This window comes from Orcinus orca, chromosome 10, assembly GCF_937001465.1.
Source record: "Orcinus orca chromosome 10, mOrcOrc1.1, whole genome shotgun sequence".
Classification (NCBI taxonomy): Eukaryota; Metazoa; Chordata; class Mammalia; order Artiodactyla; family Delphinidae; genus Orcinus; species Orcinus orca.
The window spans coordinates 51,965,925-51,993,434 of record NC_064568.1 but is presented as its reverse complement, the minus strand read 5'-3'; the positions used below and the strand labels follow the sequence as shown (position 1 = coordinate 51,993,434).

Sequence of the window (27,510 nt, the reverse complement as noted above, 5' to 3'; positions counted from 1 at the left end):
GCTGTTTGGTATCAACGTTTTGTTTTTTAATTTTTCAAACTTAAAAGAATCATTATATATATATGTATTTTTTATTAAAATACAGTTGATTTACAATATTGTGTTAGCTTCAGGTGTACAGCAAAGTGATTCAGTTATATTTTTTCAGATTATATTCATTATAGGTTATTACAAGATATTGAATATTGTTCCCTGTGCTACAGAGTAATTCCTTTTTGCTTATCTATTTTATGTATAGTAGTTTGTATCTGTTAATCCCACAACCCTAATTTGTCCCCTCCTCCCTTCCCTCTCCACTTTGGTAACCATAAGTTTGTTTTCTATGTCTGTTAAGTCTGTTTCTGTTTTGTATACAGATTCTTTTTTAAGATTCCACATATAAGTGATATCATATAGTATTTGTCTTTCTCTGACTTACTTCACTAAGTTTAATATTCTCTAGGTCCAGTAACTAACATATTACTGCAAATGGCAATATTTCATGCTTAAAGAATTAAAAGAAGGGAATAGGAGCTCCAGTCAAGACAGCAGAGTAGAAGGATGTGGAACTCACATCCTCCCACAAATACACCAAAAATACCCCTACAAATGGAACAGTTCCCACAGAACACCTACTGAACACCAGCAGAAGACCTCAAACACCTGAAAGGACAGGAAAAATCTCCATGTGACCAGGTAGGACGAAAGGGAAAAAAAAAAAAGGGAAAGCAGGACGGGATCTGCGGCCATGGGAGGGAGCTGGAAAAAGGAAAGGTTCCCACACCGTGGGATACCCCCTCACTGGCAGGGAGATCAACCAGGACAGAAAGGGAGCTTCAGAGGCACAGAGGAGAGTGCAACAACCGGTCTGTGGCAGGCAGAACAAACAGAGACCTGCACAGACAGCCGTGCCACCGCCCTGCGCATCCCAGCCTGAGATGCACATCTGCTGGTAGGGGAAGGGGCTGGGTACTGAAACTCAGGGTTTAGAGGACAGAACAGGGAGAGGGCTGCTGTTGGCTGTGTGGAAACAGCCTGAAGGGGCTGGAATGTGGTGTGGTCGCAACTGGGGATGTTTGCGGAAGAAGCCCAGGCCCGTCACAGAAGTGAAGCGCCATCGTTAAGTGGCGTATGAGGAGGCAATGGAGGCCGCCATAGCAGCCTCTTTCTCACGTGCCAGCCCCCACCTTGGCAGGCTCCAGGCGAGCGCACCCCAGCCACCGCCTTGGGGGCTCCTGCCTTGACAGGCTCCGGCGAACCAGCCGCTGCCTCGGCGGGCTCCGGGAGCAAACGCCAGTGGGTTGCCCACACACAGAGGCAGAGCTGAAACCACAGCTGGACCCCAGCGGCCACGAGACTTAGGAGGTAGGGCTGAAATCTCTCCCTGCAGCTGTGCAAGCCTCAGACTTACACCTCCACTGCCAGCCGTGTAAGTTCAGCACCTGCAGGACATCCGAGGGACAACGGGTCCTCCCATGGCTTGGACAGATCTGGCCTTAGCAGCTGTGGGCTTTGTGGGCACATGCATGTGGGGACTGGGCTGGGCCAGGGTCTGAGCTGCCTCTATAGCCCCCATAGCGGGTCCAGGTGCACAACTACTATAGTCCTGGAACCTGACTTCAGTGGATCTGCGTTGGTGGCCTTGTGAAAACAAGGCCAGGGGGACACCAGGGCTGACTGATGGCATTCCCAAGGTTGAGACAGGGGCAAGGGCAGTGCCAGCAGCAGTGTACTTTGTGAGCCTGCACAACGGGTGACAGGTGAGCACACTCACATGTGAACAGATCTAGCAGAGAAATAGTCAGTGGCTCCTCTCCCAATGGGAGCACGCCAATCCCACCTACCTTGCACCATCACTCAGAAATGCATCTGGGGGCTTCTACTCCAACAGCTAGGGAACAAACCCAGCCTCTGATAGAGCAGTGAAAACCACAGAGCAAGGAGGAGGCCCCACTCAATATCCAGTGCAGGTTCTGGTCACCACAACACCAGTCACACCTCCTAGCAAGGGGATAATAACAGCTAGCATACACCGAGGAAAGAGGTGGCAGGCATCCAAGCTAAAAACAGCCCTCACACCAAAGAATATCAAACCCACAAAGGCTACACAGGAACACCCCCACATAAAAACAGCCCTCCAAACCACAGTAGATAATTGTTTGTCCTCAACTCATAAAGAGAAATATAAGTAAAATGAAAAAGCAGAGGAACCATTCCCAATTAAAAGATCAAGAGAATTCCCCTGAAAGAACAAACAACAAATCAGACCTCTTCAGTCTAATAGACATCAAGTTCAAAAAGGAGATAATGAAAACACTGAAGAAGTTAAGGAGTATTGATAGAAATGCAGATTACTATAAAAAGGAACCAAGAAAAATTAGAGAACTCATTCACTGAAAGTTGAGCTAAAGGCAATGAATAGTAGAACGAATAATGCAGAAGAACAAGTGACCTGGAAGATAGAATAATGGAAATCACCCAATCAGAACAGCAGACAGAAAGGCAAATGAAAAAACAAAATGAAAGCAACATAAGAGACCTGTGGGATAATACAAAGCATGCCAATCTATGCATAACTGGGATCCTAGAAGGAGAAGAAAGAGAAAAGGGAATTGAAGATGTGATGGCTGAAAACTTCCCAAACCTAAAGAAGATAGCAGATATCCCGGTACAGGGAGCACAGAGAGTCCAGAACAAGATAAACCCAAACAGACCTACACCAAGACATATATCTCTACAGAAATGTTGCAGGCCAGGGACTTCCCTGGTGGTCCAATGGTAAAGAATCTGCCTTCCAATGCAGGAGACACAGGTTCGATCCCTGGTCGGGGAACTAAGATCCCACATGCTGTGGGGCAACTAAGCCTATGCACCACAACTACTGAGCCCATGCACCTCAACTAGAGAGAGAAAACTCGCATACCACAACTAGAGAGAAGCCCATGCACTGCAACGAAGAGCCCACACGCTACAACAAAAGAAGATCCTGCATGCCGCAATGAAGATCCCACATGCCACAACGTAGCCACAATGTAGCCTCCCCCGCCCCCCCCCAAAAAAGGTGCCTATGGAAAAAAAAACAAAGAAATGTTGCAGGCCAGAAGGAAGTGGCAAGATACATTCAAAGTCCTGAGAGGGAAAAATCTGCAACCTAGGATACTCTACCCAGCAAGATTATCATTTAGAATACAAGGAGAGATAAAGAATTTCTCAGACAAGCAAAAACTAAAAGAATACAGCAATACCAAACCCATCCTAAGGGAAATATTGAAAGGTCTTCTCTAAATAGAAAAGAAAAATCTATAGAAAAGAGAAAATCCTAATCAGAAAGTAAATCACTTAAGTAAGCTCATATACAGATTTAAAAAAAGACAATCAAAAATTTCTGTGGAAGTGATGATAACCACAATGAACAGCAAAAGGAAGAACATGAAGATGTAAAAGAAGACATCAAAATCATCAAATGTGGGGGAGGAGAGTAAGAAAATGTAATTTCCTAGAATGTGTTCGAACCCATATGATTATCAGTCTAAAGCAAGTGGGAAGGGTTAATATACTCGAAAAACAGGGCAACCACAAATCAAAAACACACAATAGGTTCACAAACACCAAAAAGAAGAGAACATAAGCATAATACCAAAGAAAGTCTTCAAACCACAAAAGGAAAAACAAAAAGGGACAAAGAAGATATATAAAATCAACGGGAAAACAAGGTTTAAAATGGCAATAAATACATATCTATCAATAATTACTTTAAAGTCAATGGACTAAATGCTCCAATCAAAAGACACAGAGTGGCAGACTGGATGAAACGAGCCTACATACACTATGCTACCTACAAGAGACCAACTTTAGGGACTTCCCTGGTGGTGCAGTGGTTAAGAATCCGCCTGCCAATGCAGGGGACCCGGGTTCGAGCCCTGGTCCAGGAAGATCCCAGATGCTGCGAAGCAACTAAGCCTGTGTGCCACAACTACTGAGCCTACACTCTAGAGCCTGCAAGCCACAACTACTGAGCCTGTGTGCTACAACAACTGAAGCCCACGTAACTAGAGCCTGTGCTCTGCAACCAAAGAAGCCACTGCAATGAGAAGCCCACGCACCGCAACAAAGAGTAGCCCCCGCTTGCCGCAACTAGAGAAAGCCCATGCACAGCAACGAAGACCTAACACAGCCCCAAAAAATAAATAAATAATTAAAAAAACAAAAAAGACCCACTTTAGGACAAAGGCCACATATAGATTTAGAGTGAGGAGTTGGAAAAAGATGTTTCATGCAAACAAAAACGACAAGTGGGGGTCGCAATACTCCTATCAGACAAAATAGACTTTAAAACAAAGGCTATAAAGAAAGATAAAGAACACTATATAATAACAGGATCAACACAAGGAGAGGATATTACACTTGTCAACATGTACGTACCCAATATAGGAGCACCCAAATACATAAAACAAACACACACATAAAGGGAGAAACTGACAGGAGTACAGTAATAGTAGATTTTAACACCCCACTCACATCAATGGACAGATCTTCTACACAGAAAATCAATAAGGCAACAGAGATCCTAAGTGATACAACAGAACAGACTTAGTTGATATTTTCAGGACATTACACCCCCAAAAAGCAGAATACATATTCTTTTCAAGCGCACATGGAACGTTCTCTAGGATTGACCACATACTAGGGCACAAAACAAGCCTCAACAAATTTAAGGGTATAGGAATTATTTCAAGCATCATTTCTGACCACAACAGCATGAAACCAGAAATCAACAACAGAAAAAGAAACAAGAAAAAAACCAATTACATGGAGACTAAACAACGTGCTCCTAAAATAACCAATGGGTCAATGGTGAAATCAAAGAAGAAATTAAAAAATACCTCGAGGCAAATGACAATGAAAACACAACCATACAAAATCTATGGGGAAATTCCCTGGTGGTCCAGTGATTAGGACTCCATGCTCTCACTGCTGAGGGTCCGGGTTCAATCCCTGATCAGGGAAGTAAGATCCCACAAGTCATGTAGCGCAGCCAAAAAAGATAAACAAAATCTATGGGATGCAACAAAAGCAGTTCTTAGAAGGAAGTTCATAGTGACACAGGCCTTCTTTAGGAAACAAGAAAAATCTCAAGTAACTTAACCCACCACCTAAAATAATCAGAAAAAGAAGAACAAACAAAACCTAAAGTCAGCAGAAGAAAGGAGATAATAATGATCAGAGAGGAAATAAATAAAATAGAGATTAAAAAAATAGGAAAAAAAATCAATAAAACCAAGAGTTGGTTCTTTAAAAGGGTAAACAGAATTGATAAGCCTCTGGCCAGGTGCACCAAGAAGAAAAGAGACAAGACCCAAATAAGCAAAATAAGAAATGAAAGGGGAAAAATCACAACTGATACTGCAGAAATACAAAAAAAAAGTAAGAGAATACTATGAACAATTATATGCCAACATATTTGACAATCTAGAAGAAATGGACAACTTTCTAGAAACATACAGCCCACCAAAATTGAATCAAGAAGAAATAATTTGAACAGACCAATCACCAGAAGTGAAACAGAATCTATAGTAAAAAAAAAAAAATCAAACCAAAAAAACTCCCTACAGGGACTTCCCTGGCTGTCCAGTGGTTAAGACTCCATGCTTCCAATGCAAGGGGCAAGAGCTTGATCCCTGGCCAGGGAACTAAGATCCCATATGCTGCATGGTGTGATCAAAAAAAAGAAACCAAAACTCCCTACAAACAGAAGTCCAGGACCAGATGACTTCACAGGCAAATTCTACCAAACATACAAAGAAGAACTTCTACCAATTCTTCTCAAACTCTTCCAAAAGACTGAAGACGAGGGAACGCTCGCAAAGACATTCTATGAAGACACCATCACTCTGATACCAAAATCAAACAAAGATACCACCAAGAAAGAAAATTACAGGCCAATATCTTTGATAAATATAGAGGCAAAAATTATCAACAAAATATTAGCAAACTGAATCCAACAACACATAAAAAAGATCATACACCATGACCAAGTGGGATTCATCCCAAGTTCACAAGGATGGTTCAACATATGCATATCAATGTAATACACATTAACAAAAGTCAAAAACCACATGGTCGGGCTTCCCTGGAGGCGCAGTGGTTAAGAATCCGCCTGCCAACCAGGGGACACGGGTTCAAGCCCTGGTCCGGGAAGATCCCACATGCCACAGGGCAACTAAGCCCATGTGACACAACTACTGGGCCTGTGCTCTAGAGCCCAAGAGCCACAACTACTGAGCCCTCATGCTACAACTACTGAAGCCCATGCTCCTAGAGCCTGTGCTCCACAACAAGAGAAGCCACCACAATGAGAAGCCCGTGCACCACAACTAAGAGTAGCCTCCACTCACTGCAACTAGAGAAAGCCCGCATACAGTAGGCTTTATAATATAGCCAAAGATAAATAAAATAAATCAATTAAAAAAAAGAGAAAAAATAACATGATCATCTCAATAGATGAGAAAAAGCATTTGACAAAATTCAACATCCATTCATGATAAAAACTCTTACCAAAGTGGATATACAGGAACATATCTCATCATAATGAAAGCTGTTTATGACAAACCCACAGCCAATATAATACCCAACAGTGAAAAGCTGAAAGTCTTCCTGCTAACATCTGGAATAAGGATGCCCATTCTCACCACTTCTATTCAACACGGTATTGGGAAGTCCTAGCCACAGCAATCAGACAAGAAAAATAAATAAAAGGTATCCAAATTGGAAGGAAAGAGGTAAAATTTTCACTATATGTAGATGACATGATACTAAACATAGAAAACCCTAAGGACTCCACACAAAAACTACTAGATCTAATACATGAATTCAGCAAAGTAGGCAGGATACAAGATTAGTATTTAGAAAACAGTTGCGTTTCTTTACACTAACAATGAAATATCAGACAGGGAATGTAAAAAAACAATACCTTTTAAAATAGCACCACTACCAACAACAACAACAAAAAACCCCTAGGAATAAACCTGACTAAGGAAGTGACACACTTACATGCTGAGAACTATAAAACATTAATAAAGGAAATTAAAGAGGATTCAAGGAAATGGAAAGATATCCCATGGTCTTGGATTGGGAGAATACTGTTAAAATGGCCATGCTACCCAAAGCAATCTACAGATTTAATGCAATCGCTATAAAATTATCCATGACATTTTTCACAGAACTAGGACAAATAATCCTAAAATTTATATGGAACCATAAAAGACCCAGAATTGCCAAAGCAATCCTTAGGAAAAAGAACAAAGCAGGAGGTATAATCCCCCTAGACGTCAGACAATACTACAAAGCTACAATAATCAAAACAGCATGGTTGGGCTTCCCTGGTGGTGCAGTGGTTAAGAGTACGCCTGCCAATGCAGGGGACACAGGTTCAAGCCCTGGTCTGGGAAGATCCCACATGCCACGGAGCAACTAAGCCTGTGGGCCACAACTACTGAGCCTGTGCTCTAGAGCCCATGAGCCACAACTACTGAGTCCATGTGCCACAACTACTGAAGCCCACGTGCCTAGAGCCCGTGCTCCACAACAAGAGAAGCCACCACAATGAAGAATAGCTCCCGCTTGCAGCAACCAGAGAAAGCCTGCGCGCAGCAGTTAAGACCCAACAAGAGCCATAAATAAATAAATAAATAAATTTTTTTAAAAATTAAAAAAACAGCATGGTTTTGGCCCCAAAACATGTGGATCAATGGAACAGAGTGGAGAGCCCAGAAATAAACCCAAACACCTATGGACAATTAATCTTCAACAAAGGAGGCAAGAATATACAATGGGGAAAAGACACTCTCTTTAGCAAGTAGTATTGGAAAAGTTGGACAGCCACATGCAAATCAATGAAGTTAGAACACACCATCACACCATACACAAAAATAAATCCAAAATGGCTTAAAGACTTAAATATGAGACATGACACCATAAAACTCCTTGAACATAGACAAAACATTCTCTGACATAAGTTGTACCAATCATACCAGTCACCCAAGGCAATAGAAATAAAAGCAAAAATAAACATATGGGACCTAATCAAACTTATAAGCTTTTGTAAAGCAAAGGAAACCATAAACAAAACGAAAAGACTATACCTATGGACTGGGAGAAAATATCTGCAAATGATGCGACTGACAAGGGCTTAATTTCCAAAATATACAAACAACTCAAACAACTCAATAACAAAAAAAGCCCAATTAAAAAATGGTCAGAAGACCTAAATACACATTTCTGCAAAGAAGATATACAGATGGCCAATAGGCACAAGAAAACATGCTCATCATCGCTAATTATTAGAGAAACGCAAATCGAAACTACAATGAGGTACACCACCTCACAATGGTCAACATAGCCATCATTAAAAAGTCTACAAATAATAAATGTTGGAGTAGGTGTGAAAAAAAGGGAACCCTCTTACACTGCTGGTGGGAATGTAAATTGGTATAGCCACTATGCAAAACAGTATGGAGGCTCCTCAAAAAACTAAAAATAGAGTCACCATATGATCCAGCAATTCCACTCCTGGGAATATACCCAGACAAAACTGTAATTCAAAAATATACATGCACCCCAATATTCACAGCAGCACTATTTCCAAAAGCCAAGACATGGAAACTACCTAAATGTCCATCAACAAATGACTGGATAAAGAAAATGTGGTGTGTGTGTGTGTGTGTGTGTGTGTGTGTGTGTGTGTGTGTGTGTACACACACACAAATACATACACACAATGGAATATTACTCAGCCATAAAAAATGAAATCACACCATTTGCAGCAACATAGTATGATGACCTCTAGGTCCATCTAAGTGAAGTAGGTTAGACAGAGAAAGACAAATACCATATGATATCACTTATATGTGGAATCTAAAATACAACACAAATGAACTTATTTACTAAACAAACAGACTCGTGGACTTAGAGAACAGACTTGTGGTTGCCAAAGGGGAGGGAGGGTGGGAAAGGGAAGGATTGACAGTTTGGGATTAGCGGATGCAAACTAGTATATACAGGATGGATAAACAGCAAGGCCCTACTGTGTAGCACAGGGAACTATACTCAATATCTGTGATAAACCATAGTGAAAAAGGATATATATATGTATAACTGAATCACTTTGCTGTACAGCAGAAATTAACACAACACTGTAAATTAACTATTTCAATAAAATTTTTTAAATGCAAAAAAATAAATAAGTGAAAAAAGGAATAGATTCTTATGGTACAAAACTTAAGAGGTACAAAAGAGTATACAGAAAAAAGTAAATCTTAGGTGTATGATCAATATAGGACCCAACGCTTGGTTCTCATTAATTTAAAACAATAAAATCTTACTGCTTTGTATTTATCCAGTTCTCTCTCTATTTTTGTTGCACTGGGTCTTTGTTGCTGCACACGGGCTTTCTCTAGTTGCAGCAAGCAGGGGCTACTCTTCACTGTGGTGCAGAGGCTTCTCATTGCAGTGGCTTCTCTTGTTGTGGAGGATGGGCTCTAGGCGTGCGGGCTTCGTAGTTGTGGCTCACGGGCTCTAGAGCACAGAGCTGAGTAGTTGTGGCACGCGGGCTTAGCTGCTTCGTGGCATGTGGGAATCTTGCCAGACCAGGGATTGAACCCGTGTCCCCTACACTGGTAGGCGGATTGTTTTTGTTTTTTATTTTTTTAACATCTTAATTGGAGTATAATTGCTTTACAATGGTGTGTTAGTCTCTGCTTTATAACAAAGTGAATCAGCTATACATATAAATATATCCCCATATCTCCTTCCTGTTGCATCTCCCTCCCACCCTCCCTAACCCACCCCTATAGGTGGTCACAAAGCACCAAGCTGATCTCTCTGTGCTATGAGGCTGCTTCCCACTAGCTATGTATTTTGGTAGTATATATAAGTCCATGCCTCTCTCTCACTTCGTCCCAGCTTACCCTTCCCCCTCCCCATGTCCTCAAGTCCATTCTCTACATCTGCGTCTTTATTCCTTTCCTACCCCTAGGTTCTTCATGACCATCTTTTTTTCTTTAGATTCCATACACATGTGTTAGCATACGGTATTTGTTTTTCTCTTTCTGACTGACTTCACTCTGTATGACACATGCTAGGTCCATCCACCTCATTACAAATAACTCAATTTCATTTCTTTTTATGGCTGAGTAATATTCCATTGTATGTATGTGTCACATCTTCTTTATCCATTCATCTGCTGATGGACACTTAGGTTGCTTCCATGTCCTGGCTATTGTAAATAGAGCTGCAGTGAACATTGTGGTACATGACTCTTTTTGAATTATGGTTTTCTCAGGGTATATGCCCAGTAGTGGGATTTGCTGGGTCGTATGGTAGTTCAGTTTTTAGTTTTTTAAGGAACCCCCCTACTGTTCTCCATAGTGGCTGTATCAATTTATATTCCCACCAACAGTGCAAGGGGGTTCCCTTTTCTCCACACCCTCTCCAGGATTTACTGCTTGTAGATTTTTTTGATGATGGCCATTCAGACTGGTGTGAGGTGAAACCTCATTGTAGTTTTGATTTGCATTTCTCTAATGGTTAGTGATGTTCAGCATACTTTCATGTGTTTGTTGGCAATCTGTATATCTTCTTAGGATAAATGTCTATTTAGGTCTTCTGCCCATTTTTGGATTGGGTTGTTTTCTTGATATTGAGCTGCATGAACTGCTTGTAAATTTTGGAGATTAATTCTTTGTCAGTTGCTACATTTGCAAGTATTTTCTCCCATTCTGAGGGCTGTCTTTTCATCTTGTTTATGGTTTCCTTTGCTGTGCAAAAGCTTTGAAGTTTCATTAGGTCCCATTTGTTTATTTTTGTTTTTATTTCCATTTCTCTAGGAGGTGGGTCAAAAACGATCTTGCTGTGATTTATGTCAAGGGGTGTTTTTTCTATGTTTTCCTCTAGGAGTTTTATAGTTTCTAGTCTTACATTTAGGTCTCTAATCCATTTTGAGTTTATTTTTGTGTATGGTGTTAGGGAGTGTTCTAATTTCATTCTTTTAAATGTAGCTGTCCAGTTTTCCCAGCAGCACTTACTGAAGAGGCTGTCTTTTCTCCACTGTATAGTCTTGCCTCCTTTATCAAAAATAAGGTGACCATATGTGCATGGGTTTATCTCTGGGCTTTCTATCCTGTTCCATTGATCTGTATTTCTGTTTTTGTGTCAGTACCATACTGTCTTGATTACTGTAGCCTTATAGTATAGCCTGAAGGCAGGGAGCCTGATTCCTCTACCTCCATTTTTCTTTCTGAAGATTGCTTTGGCTACTCAGGGTCTCTTGTGTTGCCATACAAATTGTGAAATTTTCTGTTCTACTTCTGTGAAAAATGCCATTGGTAGTTTGATAGGGATTCCACTGAATCTGTAGATTGCTTGGGGTAGTATAGTCATTTCCACAAAGTTGATTCCTCCAATCCAAGAACACGGTATATCTCTCAATCTGTTTGTATCACCTTTAATTTCTTTCATCAGTGTCTTATAGTTTTCTGCATACAGGTCTTTTGTCTCCTTAGGTAGGTTTATTCCTAGGTATTTTATTCTTTTTGTTGCAATGGTAAATGGGAGTGTTTCCTTAATTTCTCCTTCTGATCTTTCGTTCTTAGTGTATAGGAATGCAAGAGATTTCTGTGCATTAATTTTGTATCCTGCTCCTTTACCAAATTCATTGATTAGCTCTAGCAGTTTTCTGGTAGATACTTTAGGATTCTCTATGGATAGCATCATGTCATCTGCAAAGAGTGACAGCTTTACTTCTTTTCCGATTTGAATTCCTTTTATTTCTTTTTCTTCTCTGACTGCCGTGGCTAAAACTTCCAAAACTATGTTGAATAATAGTGGTGAGGGGCTTCCCTGGTCGCGCAGTGGTTAAGAATCTGCCTGCCAATGCAGGGGACACGGGTTCGAGCCCTGGTCCAGGAAGATCCCACATGCCGCGGAGCTACTAAGCCTGTGAGCCCGTGCGCCACAACTAGTGAGCCTGCGCTCTAGAGCCTGTGAGCCACAACTACTGAGCCCGCGAGCCACAACTACTAAAACCCGCATGCCTAAAGCCCATGCTCTGCAACAAGAGAAGCCACCGCAATGAGAAGCCCGCGCACCGCAACGAAGAGTAGACCCCACTTGCCACAATTAGAGAAAGCCCGCGTGCAAGAACAAAGACCTAATTCAGCCACAAATAAATAAATAAATTTTTAAAAATAAATAAATAAATAATAGTGGTGAGAGTGCACAACCTTGTCTTGTTCCTGATCTTAGTGGAAATGGTTTCAGTTGTTCACCGTTGAGAATGATGCTGGCTGTGGCTTTGTCATATATGGCCTTTATTATGTAGAGGTAAGTTCCCTCTATGCCTACTTCTGGAGGGTTTTTATCATAAATGGGGGTTGAATTTTGTCAAAAGCTTTTTCTGCATCTATTGAGATGATAATATGAAGGCTCTCCTTTAATTTGGTAACATGGTGTATCACATTGATTGGTTTGCGTATATTGAAGAATCCTCGCATTCCCACTTGATCATGGTGTATGATCCTTTCAATGTGCTGTTGGATTCTGTTTCCTAGTATTTTGTTGAGGAGTTTTGCATCTACGTTAATCAGTGATATTGGCCTGTAGTTTTCTTTCTTTGTGACATCTTTGTCTGGTTTTGGTATCAGGGTGATGGTGGCCTCGTAGAATAAGTTTGGGAGTGTTCCCCCCTCTGCTATATTTTGGAAGAGTGTGAGAAGGCTAGGTGTTAGCTCTTCTCTAAATGTTTGATAGAATTCGCCCGTGAAGCCATCTGGTCCTGGGCTTTTGTTTGTTGGAAGATTTTTAATCACAGTTTCAATTTCAGTGCTTGTGACTGGTCTGTTTGTATTTTCTATTTTTTCCAGGTTCAGTCTCGGAAGGTTGTGCTTTTCTAAGAATTTGTCCATTTCTTCCAGGTTGTCTGTATTGGCATATAGTTGCTTGTAGTAATCTCTCATGGACCTTTGTGTTTCTGCAGTGTCAGTTGTTACTTCTTTTTCATTTCTAATTCTATTGATTTGAGTCTTCTCCCTTTTTTTCTTGATGAGTCTGGCTAATGGTTCATCAATTTTGTTTATCTTCTCAAAGAACCAGCTTTTAGTTTTATTGATCTTTGCTATCATTTCCTTCATTTCTTTTTCGTTTATTTCTGATCTGATCTTTATGATTTCTTTCTTTCTGCTACTTTGGGGCTCTTTTGTTCTTCTTTCTCTAATTGCTTTACGTGTAAGGTTAGGTTGTTTGAGATGTTTCTTGTTTCTTGAGGTAGGATTGTATTGCTATAAAGTTCCCTCTTAGAACTGCTTTTGTTGCATCCCATAGGTTTTGGGGCGTCGTGTTTTCATTGTCATTTGTTTCTAGGTATTTTTTGATTTCCTCTTTGATTTCTTCAGTGATATCTTGGTTATTAAGTAGTGTACTGTTTAGCCTCCACGTGCTTGTATTTTTAACAGAGTTTTTCCTGTAATTGATATCTAATATAGCATTGTGGTCGGAAAAGATACTTGATATGATTTCAATTTTCTTAAATTTATCGAGGCTTGACTGGTGACCCAAGATATGATCTATCCTGGAAAATGTTCCATGAGCACTTGAGAGAAATGTGTATTCTGTTGTTTTTGGATGGAATGTCCTATAAATGTCAATAAAGTCCATCTTGTTTAATGTATCATTTAAAGCTTGTGTTTCCTTATTTATTTTCATTTTGGATGATCTGTCCATTGGTGAAAGTGGGGTGTTAAAGTCCCCTACTATGATTGTATTACTGTCGATTTCCCCTTTTATGGCTGTTAGCATTTGCCTTATGTTTTGAGGTGCTCCTATGTTGGGTGCATAAATATTTACAATTGTTATATCTTCTTCTTGGATTGATCCCTTGGTGTCCTTCTTTGTCTCCTATAATAGTCTTTATTTTAAAGTCTATTTTGTCTGATATGAGAATTGCTACTCCAGCTTTCTTTTGATTTCCATTTGCATGATGTATCTTTTTCCATCCCCTCACTTTCAGTCTGTATGTGTCCCAAGGTCTGAAGTGGGTCTCTTGTAGACAGCATATAGATGGGTCTTGTTTATGTATGCATTCAGCCAGTGTATGTCTTTTCATGGGAGCATTTAATCCTTTACATTTAAGGTAGTTATCAATATGTATGTTCCTATTACCATTTTCTTAATTGTTTAGGGTTTGTTATTGTAGGTCTTTTCCTTCTCTTGTGTTTCCTGCCTAGAGAAGTTCCTTTAGAATTTGTTGTAAAGCTGGTTTGGTAGTGCTGAATTCTCTTAGCTTTCGCTTCTCTGTAAAGGTTTTAATTTCTCTGTCTAATCTGAGTGAGATCCTTGCTGGGCAGACTAATCTTGGTTGTAGGTTTTTCCCTTTCATCACTTTAAATATGTCCTGCCATTCCCTTCTGGCTTGCAGAGTTTCTGCCGAAAGATCAGCTGTTAACCTTATGGGGATTCCCTTGTATGTTATTTTTCCCTCGCTGCTTTTAGTATTTTTTCTGTGTATTTAATTTTTGATAGTTTGATTAATATGTGTCTTGGTGTGTTTCTCATTGGATTTATCCTGTATGGGAATCTCTACGCTTCCTGGACTTGATTAACTATTTCCTTTCCCATATTAGGGAAGTTTTCAACTATAATCTCTTCACATATTTTCTCAGTCCCTTTCTTTTTCTCTTCCTCTTCTGGGACCCCTATAATTCCAATGTTGGTACGTTTACTGTTATCTCGTAGGTCTCTAAGACTGTCCTCAATTCTTTTCATTCTTTTTTCTTTATTCTGCTCTGCAGTAGTTATTTCCAATAATTTATCTTCCAGGTCACTTATCCGTTCTTCTGTCTCAGTCATTCTACTATGGGATTCCTTCTAGAGAAGTTTTAATTTCATTTTTTGTGTTGTTCATCATTGTTTCTTTGCTCTTTAGTTCCACTAGGTCCTTGTTAAACATTTCTTATATTTTCTCCATTCTAGTTCCAAGATTTGGGATCATCTTCACTATCATTACTCTGAATTCTTTTTCAGGTAGACTGCCTATTTCCTCTTCAGTTGTTTGGTCTGCTGGGTTTTTACCTTGCTCCTTCATCTGCTGTGTGTTTCTCTGCTTATCATTTTGCCTAACTTACTGTGTTTGGGGTCTCCTTTTCACAGGCTGCAGTATGTAGTTCCCATTGTTTTTGGTGTCTGCCTCCAGTGGCTAAGGTTGGTTCAGTGGGTTGTGTAGGCTTCCTTGTGGAGGGGACTAGTGCCTGTGTTCTAGTGGATGAGGCTGGATCTTGTCTTTCTGGTGGGCAGGACCGCGTCCGGTGGTGTGTTTGGGGGTGTCTGTGACCTTATTATGATTTTAGGCAGCCTCTCTGCTAATGGGTGCGGTTGTGTTCCTGTCTTCCTAGTTGTTTGACATAGGGTGTCCAGCACTGTAGGTTGCTGGTTGTTGAGTGGAGCTGGGTCTTAGCGTTGAGATGGAGATATCTGTGAGAGCTTTCGCCGTTTGATATTACGTGGAGCCGGGAGGTCTCTGGTGGACCAGTGTCCTGAACTTGGCTGTCCCACCTCAGAGGAACAGGCCTGACACCCGGCCTGAGAACCAAGATCCTGTCAGCCATAGGGCTCCATCTGTTATTTCTCTCTTTTTTCTGTTTTTTTCCTCAAGAAAAAACCCTCTTCCTCCTGTTTTCTGTTTATCTCCTGTCTTCTTTGTACATTTTTTCTTGATTGATCTCCCTTTCACTTTCACCCTGTAGCTCTCTCTGGGCTTCTATTTCTACAGCAACAATGGGACTCTGGATGGTGTGGGCCACTTTTTTTGCCAATTGGCCAAGGAGAAGTGTTTGTAGGCGGATTGTAAACCACTGTGCCACCAGGAAAGTCCCTCTCTTTTTTTAATAGTTAAAATTTACCTTAATTTTGATCTCTTCCCTCAAAACTGTGAATTCTTTCATAAAGCAACCCTGATAGTTACAATTCCTCATAAACCACTCCTGATAACTTGAATGCTATTGAAGAAGTAAACTGCTCAATTCTTTCTTTCTTAAATGCAGTAACTATATAAATTATCTCATCTGTTATCTCAAAAATCCTTATTATACTCAAATAAAAAGAGGGTCAGCAGACTAAGTCTTTAGAAAGTTATACATCTCTAATTTTGTGAGTATAAAATTCTCACATAGACTTTTATTAAAAGGGAAATTTTTGCACAATGAATTTAACAAATACCTTCTAAATTCACTTATAGAGAACTTTCTTTCATAAAATAAAATCAAAACAAAATAGGTAGAATTACATGCTCTTTTGTTTAGAGGCTTTAGAAATATCAATATATCACATTAGTTCATTACTCCATCTCTTACGTCCGGCATAACACCTGGCCTACAACAGGCACACAGTGAATAACTGTAGAACCAGTGAGTGACAGTCTGAAATGTGAGAAATCAAAAGTGACAAAATCCTAGTTTTTACAAAATACCTCATGTGAATTAGATTAAACCACCAATAACTGTAAATTATCAGCAGTGTCTGTCACTCTCATTCTAATTTCACCTTCCCCCTCTACCATACCATCTGGCAGGGAAAAACTGAGTTGCTTAGAGGCAGAGCTGGAACAATGGATAGAGTCTTTTCCTGTTACTGAGTTATGAAAGCATTACTACTGTGAACAATACAACTACACAAGATCCAAAAATATATAAATTCTTGTTATAGGGATTATATTTTTTCATGCTTACCGATGACTTGACTTTTGCGGGATCAACTTTGTCATAAACTGGAGTGCAGTACACAATCAGCATAAGGAGACTCAGCAGAAAGGCACTGCAGCTTACAAATTCGAAAAAGTAAAGGCCTCCACACAAAGTACATTGTGACACAACTTCCTCACAGATAAAGGCCAACAGAGACAGCACCTACAAAAGAAACAAAACATTTTGCTTAAGTGTTTTTCAGGGAAACCTACAGTATTCAGAAAACACCACCTGTTCACTCAAATATTTATCAAGTGGAGACTCGACAAACAAGATTACTGAATGAACCTGATCTACACATAATTTACACTCCAGTTGCCTTGAAGGGAATATAGGTACACAGATAATTAACTACCTACTGTGTGCTAAATGCTAGAATACGAGAAATCCGGGGTGTTGTTATAAAAGCACACAGAAAAAGCACTCAATCTGGAGGTTGGGAAAGGCTTCCTGAAGGAAAGCTGAGACCAGAAGGACAGTAGAGTCAGTTGTGGGGTGAAAGATAGGGGAAAAAGTTCCAGGCAGAGAAGCAGTGCACAGAAAGACCTAGAAGTGAGAGAGCTCGGTACCTTCCCACACCAACCACACACAGATATCCCACAAGCCCCACTCAACTGTGAAAGTGAGTTGAGTCAACATGGCTAACATGTCAGAGGGGAGGGGATGGCAGCACTGAAATCATGAAATGAGACCAGAGAGGTAATAAGCAGAGGCCAGATCTAAATGCCTCCTTTTACTAGTTTAAGGAATCTGGATTTTAAGCGTTTTTAAAGCAAAGAGGTAGGGACTTCCCTGGTGGCGCAGTGGTTAAGAATCCGCCTGCCAATGCAAGAGACATGGGTTTGAGCCCTGGTCTGGGAAGATCCCACATGCCATGGAGCAACTAAGCCTGAGCGCCACAACTACTGAGCCTGTGCTCTGGAGCCCGCGAGCCACAACGAGTGTGCCCACGTGCGACAAGTACTGACGCCCGCGCGCCTAGAGCCCGTGCTCTGCAACAAAGAGAAGTCACTGCAATGAGAAGCCCGCGCACTGCAACGAAGAGTAGCCCCCACTCGTCGCAACTAGAGAAAGCCTGCATGCAGCAATGAAGACCCAATGCAGCCAAAAATAAATTTTAAAATAATAATAAATAAATAAGTGTATAAAGCAAAGGGGTAACATGATCAGGTTTATGCTTTTAGTAGTTCTTTATAGCTACAATATAAAGAAGGGACAGGGAGGAGAGCCGGGGTGGGGCTGGAGACGGGGAGGGGGAGACAGTGGGGGAGGGCAAAACTGGGGCTGGACATCCAGTTGGGGAAGCTGATGTCAGAAATCAGAGGAAAGACAGTGAGCAGGGTAGTAGTAATGGACAAGAGTGAAATCACTGGAAGAGGCAGTAGAAGCCCTCATCAGACAGGATGAATACAAATGGAATAGGAAAGAAGTTAATATATATATGCTTAAACCATTTTATTTTCATTTAAAACAAAAAGGCACATTTATTTATTCAGTCTTTTGAAGTGGGCCTTTTCTTTGAGAATGCACCTGACTGGAATTCCTCATCATGTTTTCTGCATTAATCACTTCCATCATTTATGACTACCACTTCCAGACTGATGTTATTTGAAGTGGAGCAAGATCTGGGACACCTGAGAAGCAGCGCACAGAATCCTTCTAGAGTCGGACTAGTTTTACTAGCCTTTCACAGTTGCCTTGCTCTTACTTAATTCCACTGCAAGAATTTTAGTAGCTTTTTTCGTCTTTCCAAAGCATTCAATTTATTTTCATAGAAACAATTCCTTTTCACATTCAATTTTAGTCTTGCAGTTATTTAACTGGCCATAAAAAGTATAATTTTGGGGAGTTCCCTGGTGGTCCAGTGGCTAAGACTGCACTCCCAATGCAGGGGGCCGGGGTTCAATCCCTAGTCAGGGAACTAGATCCCCCATACTGCAACTAAGAGTTTGCATGCTGCAATGAAGATCCCGTACGTGGCAGTGAAGATCCCACGTGCCACAACTACGACGCGGCGCAGCTAAATAAATAATTTTTTTTAAGTATAATTTTTATGCATTTGTATTTAATGGAGAACAGTTCTCTCTGGCTAATTTGGCAACTCAATTAAATGCAGGTGGTTTTAACAGTGCTCCCACTGTTGTGTGATGTGGTATTAACACACTGGTGCCTCACTGAAGAAAGAAGAGTTTTTCTTCTTCTTTTTAAGAGGCAAGGGTGCTGGGAAGAGAATAAATTCCAGAAGAGTTAGGTGGAGCTGGCTAGGAGGCAAAAGGATATATGGGTCTGGAGCTCAGGGGACAGGTCTGAGGTGGAGACTAAGATGTGGGAGATTACCCAGAATGAGGAAAGTCGGCCCTCTGCAGAACTGTGAGGAACCCCAAGATTTAAGGGATGAGCAGAGGGGGAGACAACAGCAAAGGACAATTAGGAGCAGCAGTCCAAGGGGTAGTCGATCAAGAAAAAAGTATTTCTACTCAGAGCAAGTAATCAAGAGTGCTGAATGCTACTCACAGTACTGAAACGCTTACATGAGACTGAGCTACACGGTTGCTGGTGACATCAACAGGACCATTTCAGTGTGCTCAGGGAGGCAACCTAGATTACTATACTGTACACTGGAAGTGAGGGCTGGACAAGGCAGTGCAATAGAGACAGCCCAGTCACCCAGTGCAGCTTTGAGTGGCCAGATAAAGGGTAGTAGTGGATGAGGTCAAAGGGAAAGGAATTTCAAGACAGGAGAGAACTGAGCATGTTTAAATGCTTAGACAGAAACCTGTAAGATGTCTAAAGACAGAGAAAGAAAAGAGGATCTCTAAAGGCAAGATTCAGGGCTCAAGGTGTGAGGCTAACTCTTCTCTAGAAATAGGAAGGAAGAGAGAGAAGAGATTCACTTGTGCAGTTTGTGTGGGTTTTGTAGAAGCTAAGGGAATTTCCTTCTGGGTATTAAACCATCAAAATGACTGATGACCCAAGTCAAAGCCTTTTGGGAAATGCCGTCTCACACAAGTCAGGCCAGCAGGAGCCACCAGATATATTAATGGCAATAAAACTGCTACCAAAATCAACACATACGTTAAGTAGGCAATCAAAATTTTATCCTACGAAACACTTTCATCAAATCAGAGGTCAATAGTACAGCCACTCTGGAAAACAGTTTAGCAGTTTCTTTAAAAACTAAGCATGCAACTGCCATATGACCCAGCAACTGCATTCCTACATTCTGTATATGACCAAGAGAAATGAAAACTTACGTTCCTGCAAAAACTGATACATGAAAGTTCATAACATTTTACTCATCAGAGACCCAAACTCTAAACACTACAGATGTCCTTCAATGGTTATACAAACTGTGGTAATCCATACCATGGAATACTACTTAGCAATAAAAAGGAACAAACTTGGTATATGCAACAATCTGGATGAGTCTCCAGAGAACTATGCAAAGTGAAAAAAATCCAATCTCCAAAGGTTACATACTGCATGACTCCATTTATATAATAACAAAGCTTATAGAGATAGAGAACTAATTAGTGGTGGCCAGGGGAGAGGGGAGAGGTGTGGCTATAAAGGGGCGGCACGAGGGAACCACATGGTGATGGAACAGTTTTGTTTTTTCTTTTTTAATTTTTATTCATTTATTTATTTATTTATTGGCTACAATGGGTCTTCGTTGCCGTGTGTGGGTTTTCTCTAGTGGCGGCGAGCAGGGGTTACTCTTCATTGCGGTGTGCAGGCTTCTCGTTGCGGTGGCTTCTCTTGTTGCGAAGCATGGGCTCTAGGTGCGCGGGCTCACTAGCTGTGGTGCACGGGCTTAGTTGCTCCGCGGCATGTGGGATCTTCCCGGACCAGGAATTGAACCCATGTCCCCTGCACTGGCAGGTGGATTCTTAACCACTGCGCCACCAGGGAAGTCTGATGGAAAAGTTCTGATTCTTGATTGCAGCAGTGATTAAGGAAGCTACACTTGATAAAAGAGCATAGAGGTACACACACACACACACACACACATACACACACATGAATGCAAAGGACCTCCCTTTACATTTTGTTCTTGCAAGTTCCTGTGATTCTATAATTATTTCAAAATAAAAAGTTAAAAAAGTCAAATCCAAATTGGCATCTAAACCTCTAAGGGATTTCCCCCTTCCTGTTGGCAATACAAAATTCATATATTCCCACAACTGAAAAGAATGCATGTAAGGATGAAAATAGGTCCTATTGCTGTGATTTCCTGTAAGTTAATGAGGCATAAAATGGTCCAGAATATCCCAAACAACTTCCTCACATCAGACAGATGTTAGGCGAGACGTTCCCAGTCACCGCACCACAGGATAAAGCGACACACCAAGCCAAGTCCCAAAAGGTCATTGTGTAAAAGTACTTCTTCACCTGTAATTATAATTACAAGAGGAGTTTTTATAAGTCTACAGTATAATAAGATACCAAATGTCTTAATTTTCCATTTGCTTTATTCTTGACTCTATGTTAAATCTTGTCCAAGTTTTAGGAGTTTCTCTATGAGACATTTGCAAAATACACCTGAGGTGTATGAAAGTCAATTAACTATGAGAAGATGTGAGCCTAAAACTCTAATAGGGGTGTGAGAATAGTTGATCTTGAACCATTCTTCTCTACAATAATGAGATTATGAGGAACACTCATCAGTGCAGGCTATAAGATAATAAAATCTTATCTGTAGTAGAGACACAGACTGCTTATCTACTCTCCCTAAGAAAAGGGCAGGATCCAGCTGGGCCAGAAGCAATCAGTGACAAGTCATTACAAGACCTATTCCAAACTTATTAAAGGAGTCATTCTTACTGACCTTAAGCCCTAAAGCAGTATCAAGAGGAGGGTTCTGCATGGACATATTAGAGAATGAAGGGGTAGTAGATCAAGTTTGGAATTTACTAGTTCCTATTCCCAGATAAAGGCCATGAAATTAACACGACAAGCTATATTCAGTATGAAAATTTCTCTTGACTCCCCATCTCTGATGCTACTAACCTTCCTTTAAAATCTCCCACAGCACTGTACAGTCTCTAATACCAAATAAAGGGATCATTTCACAATATATACAAATATCACATTATTATGTTGTACATCTGAAACTGTTACATGTCAATTATACCTCAATTTAAAAAATAAGTTAGAGGGAGACCTTCAAGATGGCAGAGGAGTAAGATGTGGAGATCACCATCCTCCCCACAAATACATCAGAAATACATCTACATGTGGAACAACTCCTACAGAACACCTACTGAACTCTGGCAGAAGACCTCAGACCTCCCAAAAGGGTGCGCGAGGAGAGGGGATTCAGAGCACTGCCTAAAGGAGCTCCAGAGATGGGCGTGAGCCATGGCTATCAGCACGGACACCAGAGACGGGCATGAAACGTTAAGGCTGCTACTGCAGCCACCAAAAAGCCTGTGTGCAAGCACAGGTCACTCTCCATACCTCCCCTCCCGGGAGCCTGTGTAGCCCGCCACTGCCGGGGTCCTGTGATTCAGGGACAACTTCCCTGGGAGAACACACGTGCAACTCAGGGACTGTTGCAATGTCACGCCAGCCTCTTGCTGCTGCAGGCTCACCCCACATTCCACACCCCTCCTTCCCCCCGGCCTGAGACAGCCAAAGCCCCCTAATCAGCTGCTACTTTAACCCCATCCCATCTTGGTAGGGAACAGACGCCCTCAGGCGACCTACACGCAGAGGTGGGGCCAAATCTAAAGCTGAACCCCAGGAGCTGTGCGAACAGAGAAGAGAAAGGGAAACCTCTCCCAGCAGCCTCATGAGCAGCGGATTAAATCTCCACAATCAACTTAATGTACGCTACATCTCTGGAATACCTGAATAGACAACAAATCATCCCAAAATTGAGGCGGTGGACTTTGGGAGCAACTGTAGACTTGAGGTTTGCTTTCTGCATCGGATTTATTTCTGGTTTTATGTTTATCTTAGTTTAGTGTTTAGAGTTTGTTATCATTGGTAGATTTGTTTATTGATTTGGTAGCTCTCTTCCTCCTTTTGTTTTGAGATATATTTTTTTCCTTTTTCTCTTTTTGAGAGTGTGTACATGTATGCTTCTTTGTGTGATTCTGTCTGAATAGCTTTGCTTTTACCATTTGTCCTACGGATCTGCCAGTCCGTTTTTTGTTTTTGTTTTTTTTTAGTATAGTTTTTAGCACTTGTTATCATTGGTGGATTTGTTTTTTTGGTCTGGTTGCTCTCTTCTTTCTTTTTTTTTTTTGTTTTTTTACTACTTTTTAACTTTTTAAATAATTTATTTATTATTATCATTTTTTTGCAGTATGCGGGCCTCTCACTGTTGTGGCCTCTCCCGTTGCAGAGCACAGGCTCCAGACGCACAGGCTTCAGCGGCCATGGCGCACGGGCCAGCCAGTACGCGGCATGTGGGATCTTCCCGGACAGGGGCACGATCCCATGTCCCCTGCATCGGCAGGCGGACTCTCAACCACTGCGCCACCAGGGAAGCACAATAATTATTTTTAATTTTAGTAACTTTATTTTATTTATTTTTTCTTTCTTCCTTTCTTTTTTTCCTCCCTTTTCTTCTGATCCATGTGGCTGACAGGGTCTTGGTGCTCCGGTCAGGTGTCAGGCCGGTACCTGTGAGGTGGGACAGCCAAGGTCAGGACACTGGTCCACCAGAGACCTCCCGGCTCCATGTAATATCAAACGGCAAAAGCTGTCCCAGAGATCTCCATCTCAACGCTAAGACCCAGCTCCACTCAACAACCAGCAACCTACAGTGCAGGACACCCTATGCCAAACAACTAGCAAGACAGGAACACAACCGCACCCATTAGCAGAGAGGCTGCCTAAAATCGTAATAAGGTCACAGACACCCCCAAACACACCACCAGACACAGTCCTGCCCACCAGAAAGACAAGATCCAGCCTCATCCACTAGAACACAGGCACTAGTCCCCTCCACAAGGAAGCCTACACAACCCACTGAACCAACCTTAGCCACTGGAGGCAGACACCAAAAACAACGGGAACTAGGATCCTGCAGCCTGCAAAAAGGAGACCCCATACACAGTAAGATAAGCAAAATGAGAATACAGAAAAACACACAGCAGATGAAGGAGCAAGGTAAAAACCCAGCAGACCAAACAATTGAAGAGGAAATAGGCAGTCTACCTGAAAAAGAATTCAGAGTAATGATAGTGAAGATGATCCCAAATCTTGGAACTAGAATGGAGAAAATATAAGAAACGTTTAACAAAGACCTAGAACAACTAAAGAGCAAACAAACAATGATGAACAACACAATAAATGAAATTTAAAAGTCTCTAGAAGGAATCCACAGCAGAAAAACTGAGGCAGAGGAACGGAGAAGTGACCTGGAAGACAAAATATTGGAAATAACTACTGCAGAGCAGAATAAAGAAAAAAGAATTGAGGACAGTCTTAGAGACCTCTGGGACAACAGTAAACGCACCAACACTGGAATTACAGGGGTCCCAGAAGAAGAAGAGAAAAAGAAAGGGACTGAGAAAGTATGTGAAGAGATTATAGTTGAAAACTTCCCTAACATGGGAAAGGAAAAGTTAATTCAAGTCCAGGAAGTGCAGAGAGTCCCATACAGTATAAATCCAAAGAGAAACACACCAAGCCACATATTAATCAAACTATCAAAAATTGAATATAAAGAAAAAATATTAAAAGCACAAGGGAAAAACAACAAATAACATACAAGGGAACCCCGTAACGTTAACAGCTGATCTTTCAGCAGAAACTCTGCAAACCAGAAGAGTGTGGCAGGACATACTTAAAGTGATGAAAGGGAAAAACCTACAACCAAGATTAGTCTACCCAGCAAGGATCTCACTCAGATTAGACAGAGAAATTAAAACCTTTACAGAAAAGCAAAAGCTAAGAGAATTCAGCACTACCAAACCAGCTTTACAACAAATGCTAAAAAAACTTTTCTAGGCAGGAAACACAAGGAAAAGACCTACAATAACAAACCCCAAACAATTAGGAAAATGGTAATAGGAAAATACATATCGATAATTACCTTAAATGTAAATGGATTAAATGCTCCCACCAAAAGACACAGACTGGCTGAATGGATACAAAAACAAGACCCACCAACATGCTGTCTACAAGAGATCCACTTCAGATGTAGGGACACATTCAGACTGAAAGTGAGGGGATGGAAAAAGATACATCATGCAAATGGAAATCAAAAGAAAGCTGGAGTAGCAATTCTCATATCAGACAAAATAGACTTTAAAATAAAGACAATTACAGGAGACAAAAAAGGACACTACATAATGATCAAGGGATCAATCCAAGAAAAAGATACAACAATTTTAAATATTTATGCACCCAACAGATGAGCACCTCAATACATAAGGCAAATGCTAACAGCCATAAAAGGGGAAATAGACAGTAACACAATCATAGTAGGGGACTTCAACACCCCACTTTCACCAATGGACAGATCATCCAAAATAAAAATAAATAAGAAAACACAAACTTTAAATGATACATTAAACAAGATGGACTTAATTCATGTTTATAGGACATTCCATCCAAAAACAACAGAATACACTTTCTTCCCAAGTGCTCATGGAACATTCTCCAGGATAGATCATATCTTGGGTCACAAATCAAGCCTCAGTAAATTTAAGAAAATTGAAATCGTATCAAGTATCTTTTCCGACCACAACGCTATGAGACTAGATATCAATTACAGGAAAAACTCTAAAAAAAAAAAAAAAAACACATGGAGGCTAAACAATACACTACTTAATAACCAAGCTATCACTGAAGAAATCAAAGAGGAAATCAAAAAATACCTAGAAACAAATGACAATGAAAACACGATGACCCAAAACCTATGGGATGCAGTAAAAGTAGTTCTAAGAGGGAACTTTATAGCAATACAATCCTACCTCAAGAAACAAGAAATATCTCAAGCAACCAAAAGTTACACCTAAAGCAATTAAAGAAAGAAGAACAAAAAAGCCCAAAATTAGCAGAAAGAAAGAAATCATAAAGATCAGATAAGAAATAAATGAAAAAGAAATGAAGGAAACAATAGCAAAGATCAACAAAACTAAAAGCTGGTTCTTAGAGAAGATAAACAAAATTGATAAACCATTAGCCAGACTCATCAAGAAAAAAGGGAGAAGACCCAAATCAATAGAATTAGAAATGAAAAAGGATAAGCAACAATTGACACTGCAGAAATACAAAGGATCATGAGAGATTACTATAAGCAACTACATGCCAATAAAACGGACAACCTGGAAGAAATGGACAAATTCTTAGAAAAGCACAACCTTCCGAGACTGAACCAGGAAGAAACAGAACATATAAACAGACCAGTCACAAGCACTGAAATTGAAACTGTGATTAAAAATCTTCCAACAAACAAAAGCCCAGGACCAGATGGCTTCACAGGTGAATTCTATCAAACATTTAGAGAAGAGCTAACACCTAGCCTTCTCAAACTCTTCCAAAATATAGCAGAGGGAGGAACACTCCCAAACTCATTCTATGAGGCCACCATCACCCTGACACCAAAACGAGACAAAGACGTCACAAAGAAAACTACAGGCCAGGGACGTCCCTGGTGGCGCAGTGGTTAAGAATCCGCTTGCCAATGCGGCTGACACGGGTTTGAGCCCTGGACTGGGAAGATCCCACATGCCACAGAGCAACTAAGCCCATGCACCACAACTACTGAGCCTGTGCTCTAGAGCCTGTAAGCCACAACTCTTGAGCCCACGAGCCACTACTGAGCCCACATGCTACAACTACTGAAGCCCACGAGCCTAGAGCCCGTGCTCTGCAATAAGAGAATCCACCACAATGAGAAGCCTGAGCACCACAAGGAAGAGTAGCCCCTGCTTGCTATGACTAGAGAAAGCCCACAGGCAGCAACAAAAACCCAATGCGGCCAAAAAAAAAAAAGAAAAGTACAGGCCAACATCACTGATGAAAACAAAGGCAAAAATCCTCAACAAAATACTAGGAAACAGAATCCAACAGCACATTAAAAAGATCATACACCATGATCAAATGGGGTTTATCCCAGGAATGCAAGGATTCTTCAATATACGCAAATCAATCAATGTGAAAAACCATATTAACAAACTGAAGGAGAAACACCATATGATAATCTCAACAGATGCAGAAAAAGCTTGTAACATTATTCAACCCCCATTTATGATAAAAACACTACAGAAAGTAGGCATAGAGGGAACTTACCTCAACATAATAAAGGCCATATATGACAAAACTACAGCCAACATCATTCTGAATGGTGAACAACTGAAACCATTTCCACTAAGATCAGCAACAAGACAAGGTTGCCCACTCTCACCACTATTATTCAACATAGTTTTGGAGGTTTCAGCCACGGCAGTCAGAGAAGAAAAAGAAATATAAGGAATCCAAATCGGAACAGAAATAAAGCTGTCACTGTTTGCAGATGACATGATACTACACACAAAGACTCCAAAAGATGCTACCAGAAAACTACTAGAGCTAATCAATGAATTTGGTAAAGTTGCAGGATACAAAATTAATGCACAGAAATCTCTTGCATCCCTATACACTAAGAATGAAAGATCAGAAAGAGAAATTAAGGAAACAACAAAAAGAAAAAAATACCTAGGAATAAACCTACCTAAGGAGACAAAAGACCTGTATGCAGAAAACTATAAGACACTGATGAAAGAAATTAAAGGTGATACAA

General features: G+C 40.8%; 2 protein-coding genes across 2 annotated transcripts in view; both read right to left on the bottom strand.

Moving 5' to 3' along the window:
• Nucleotides 1-27,510, bottom strand: part of LOC117196528 (40S ribosomal protein S27-like) — a 433,126-nt gene that overhangs the window by 274,110 nt on the left and 131,506 nt on the right. The gene's annotated exons all lie outside the window — the stretch shown is intronic.
• The window catches only part of CMTM6 (CKLF like MARVEL transmembrane domain containing 6), a 50,944-nt gene that overhangs the window by 7,716 nt on the left and 15,718 nt on the right, over nucleotides 1-27,510 (bottom strand). The window contains exon 2 of the mRNA XM_004279714.4: nucleotides 16,752-16,928. Coding sequence (XP_004279762.1) covers nucleotides 16,752-16,928 — 177 coding nt within the window. The remainder of the gene's footprint in view (nucleotides 1-16,751; nucleotides 16,929-27,510) is intronic.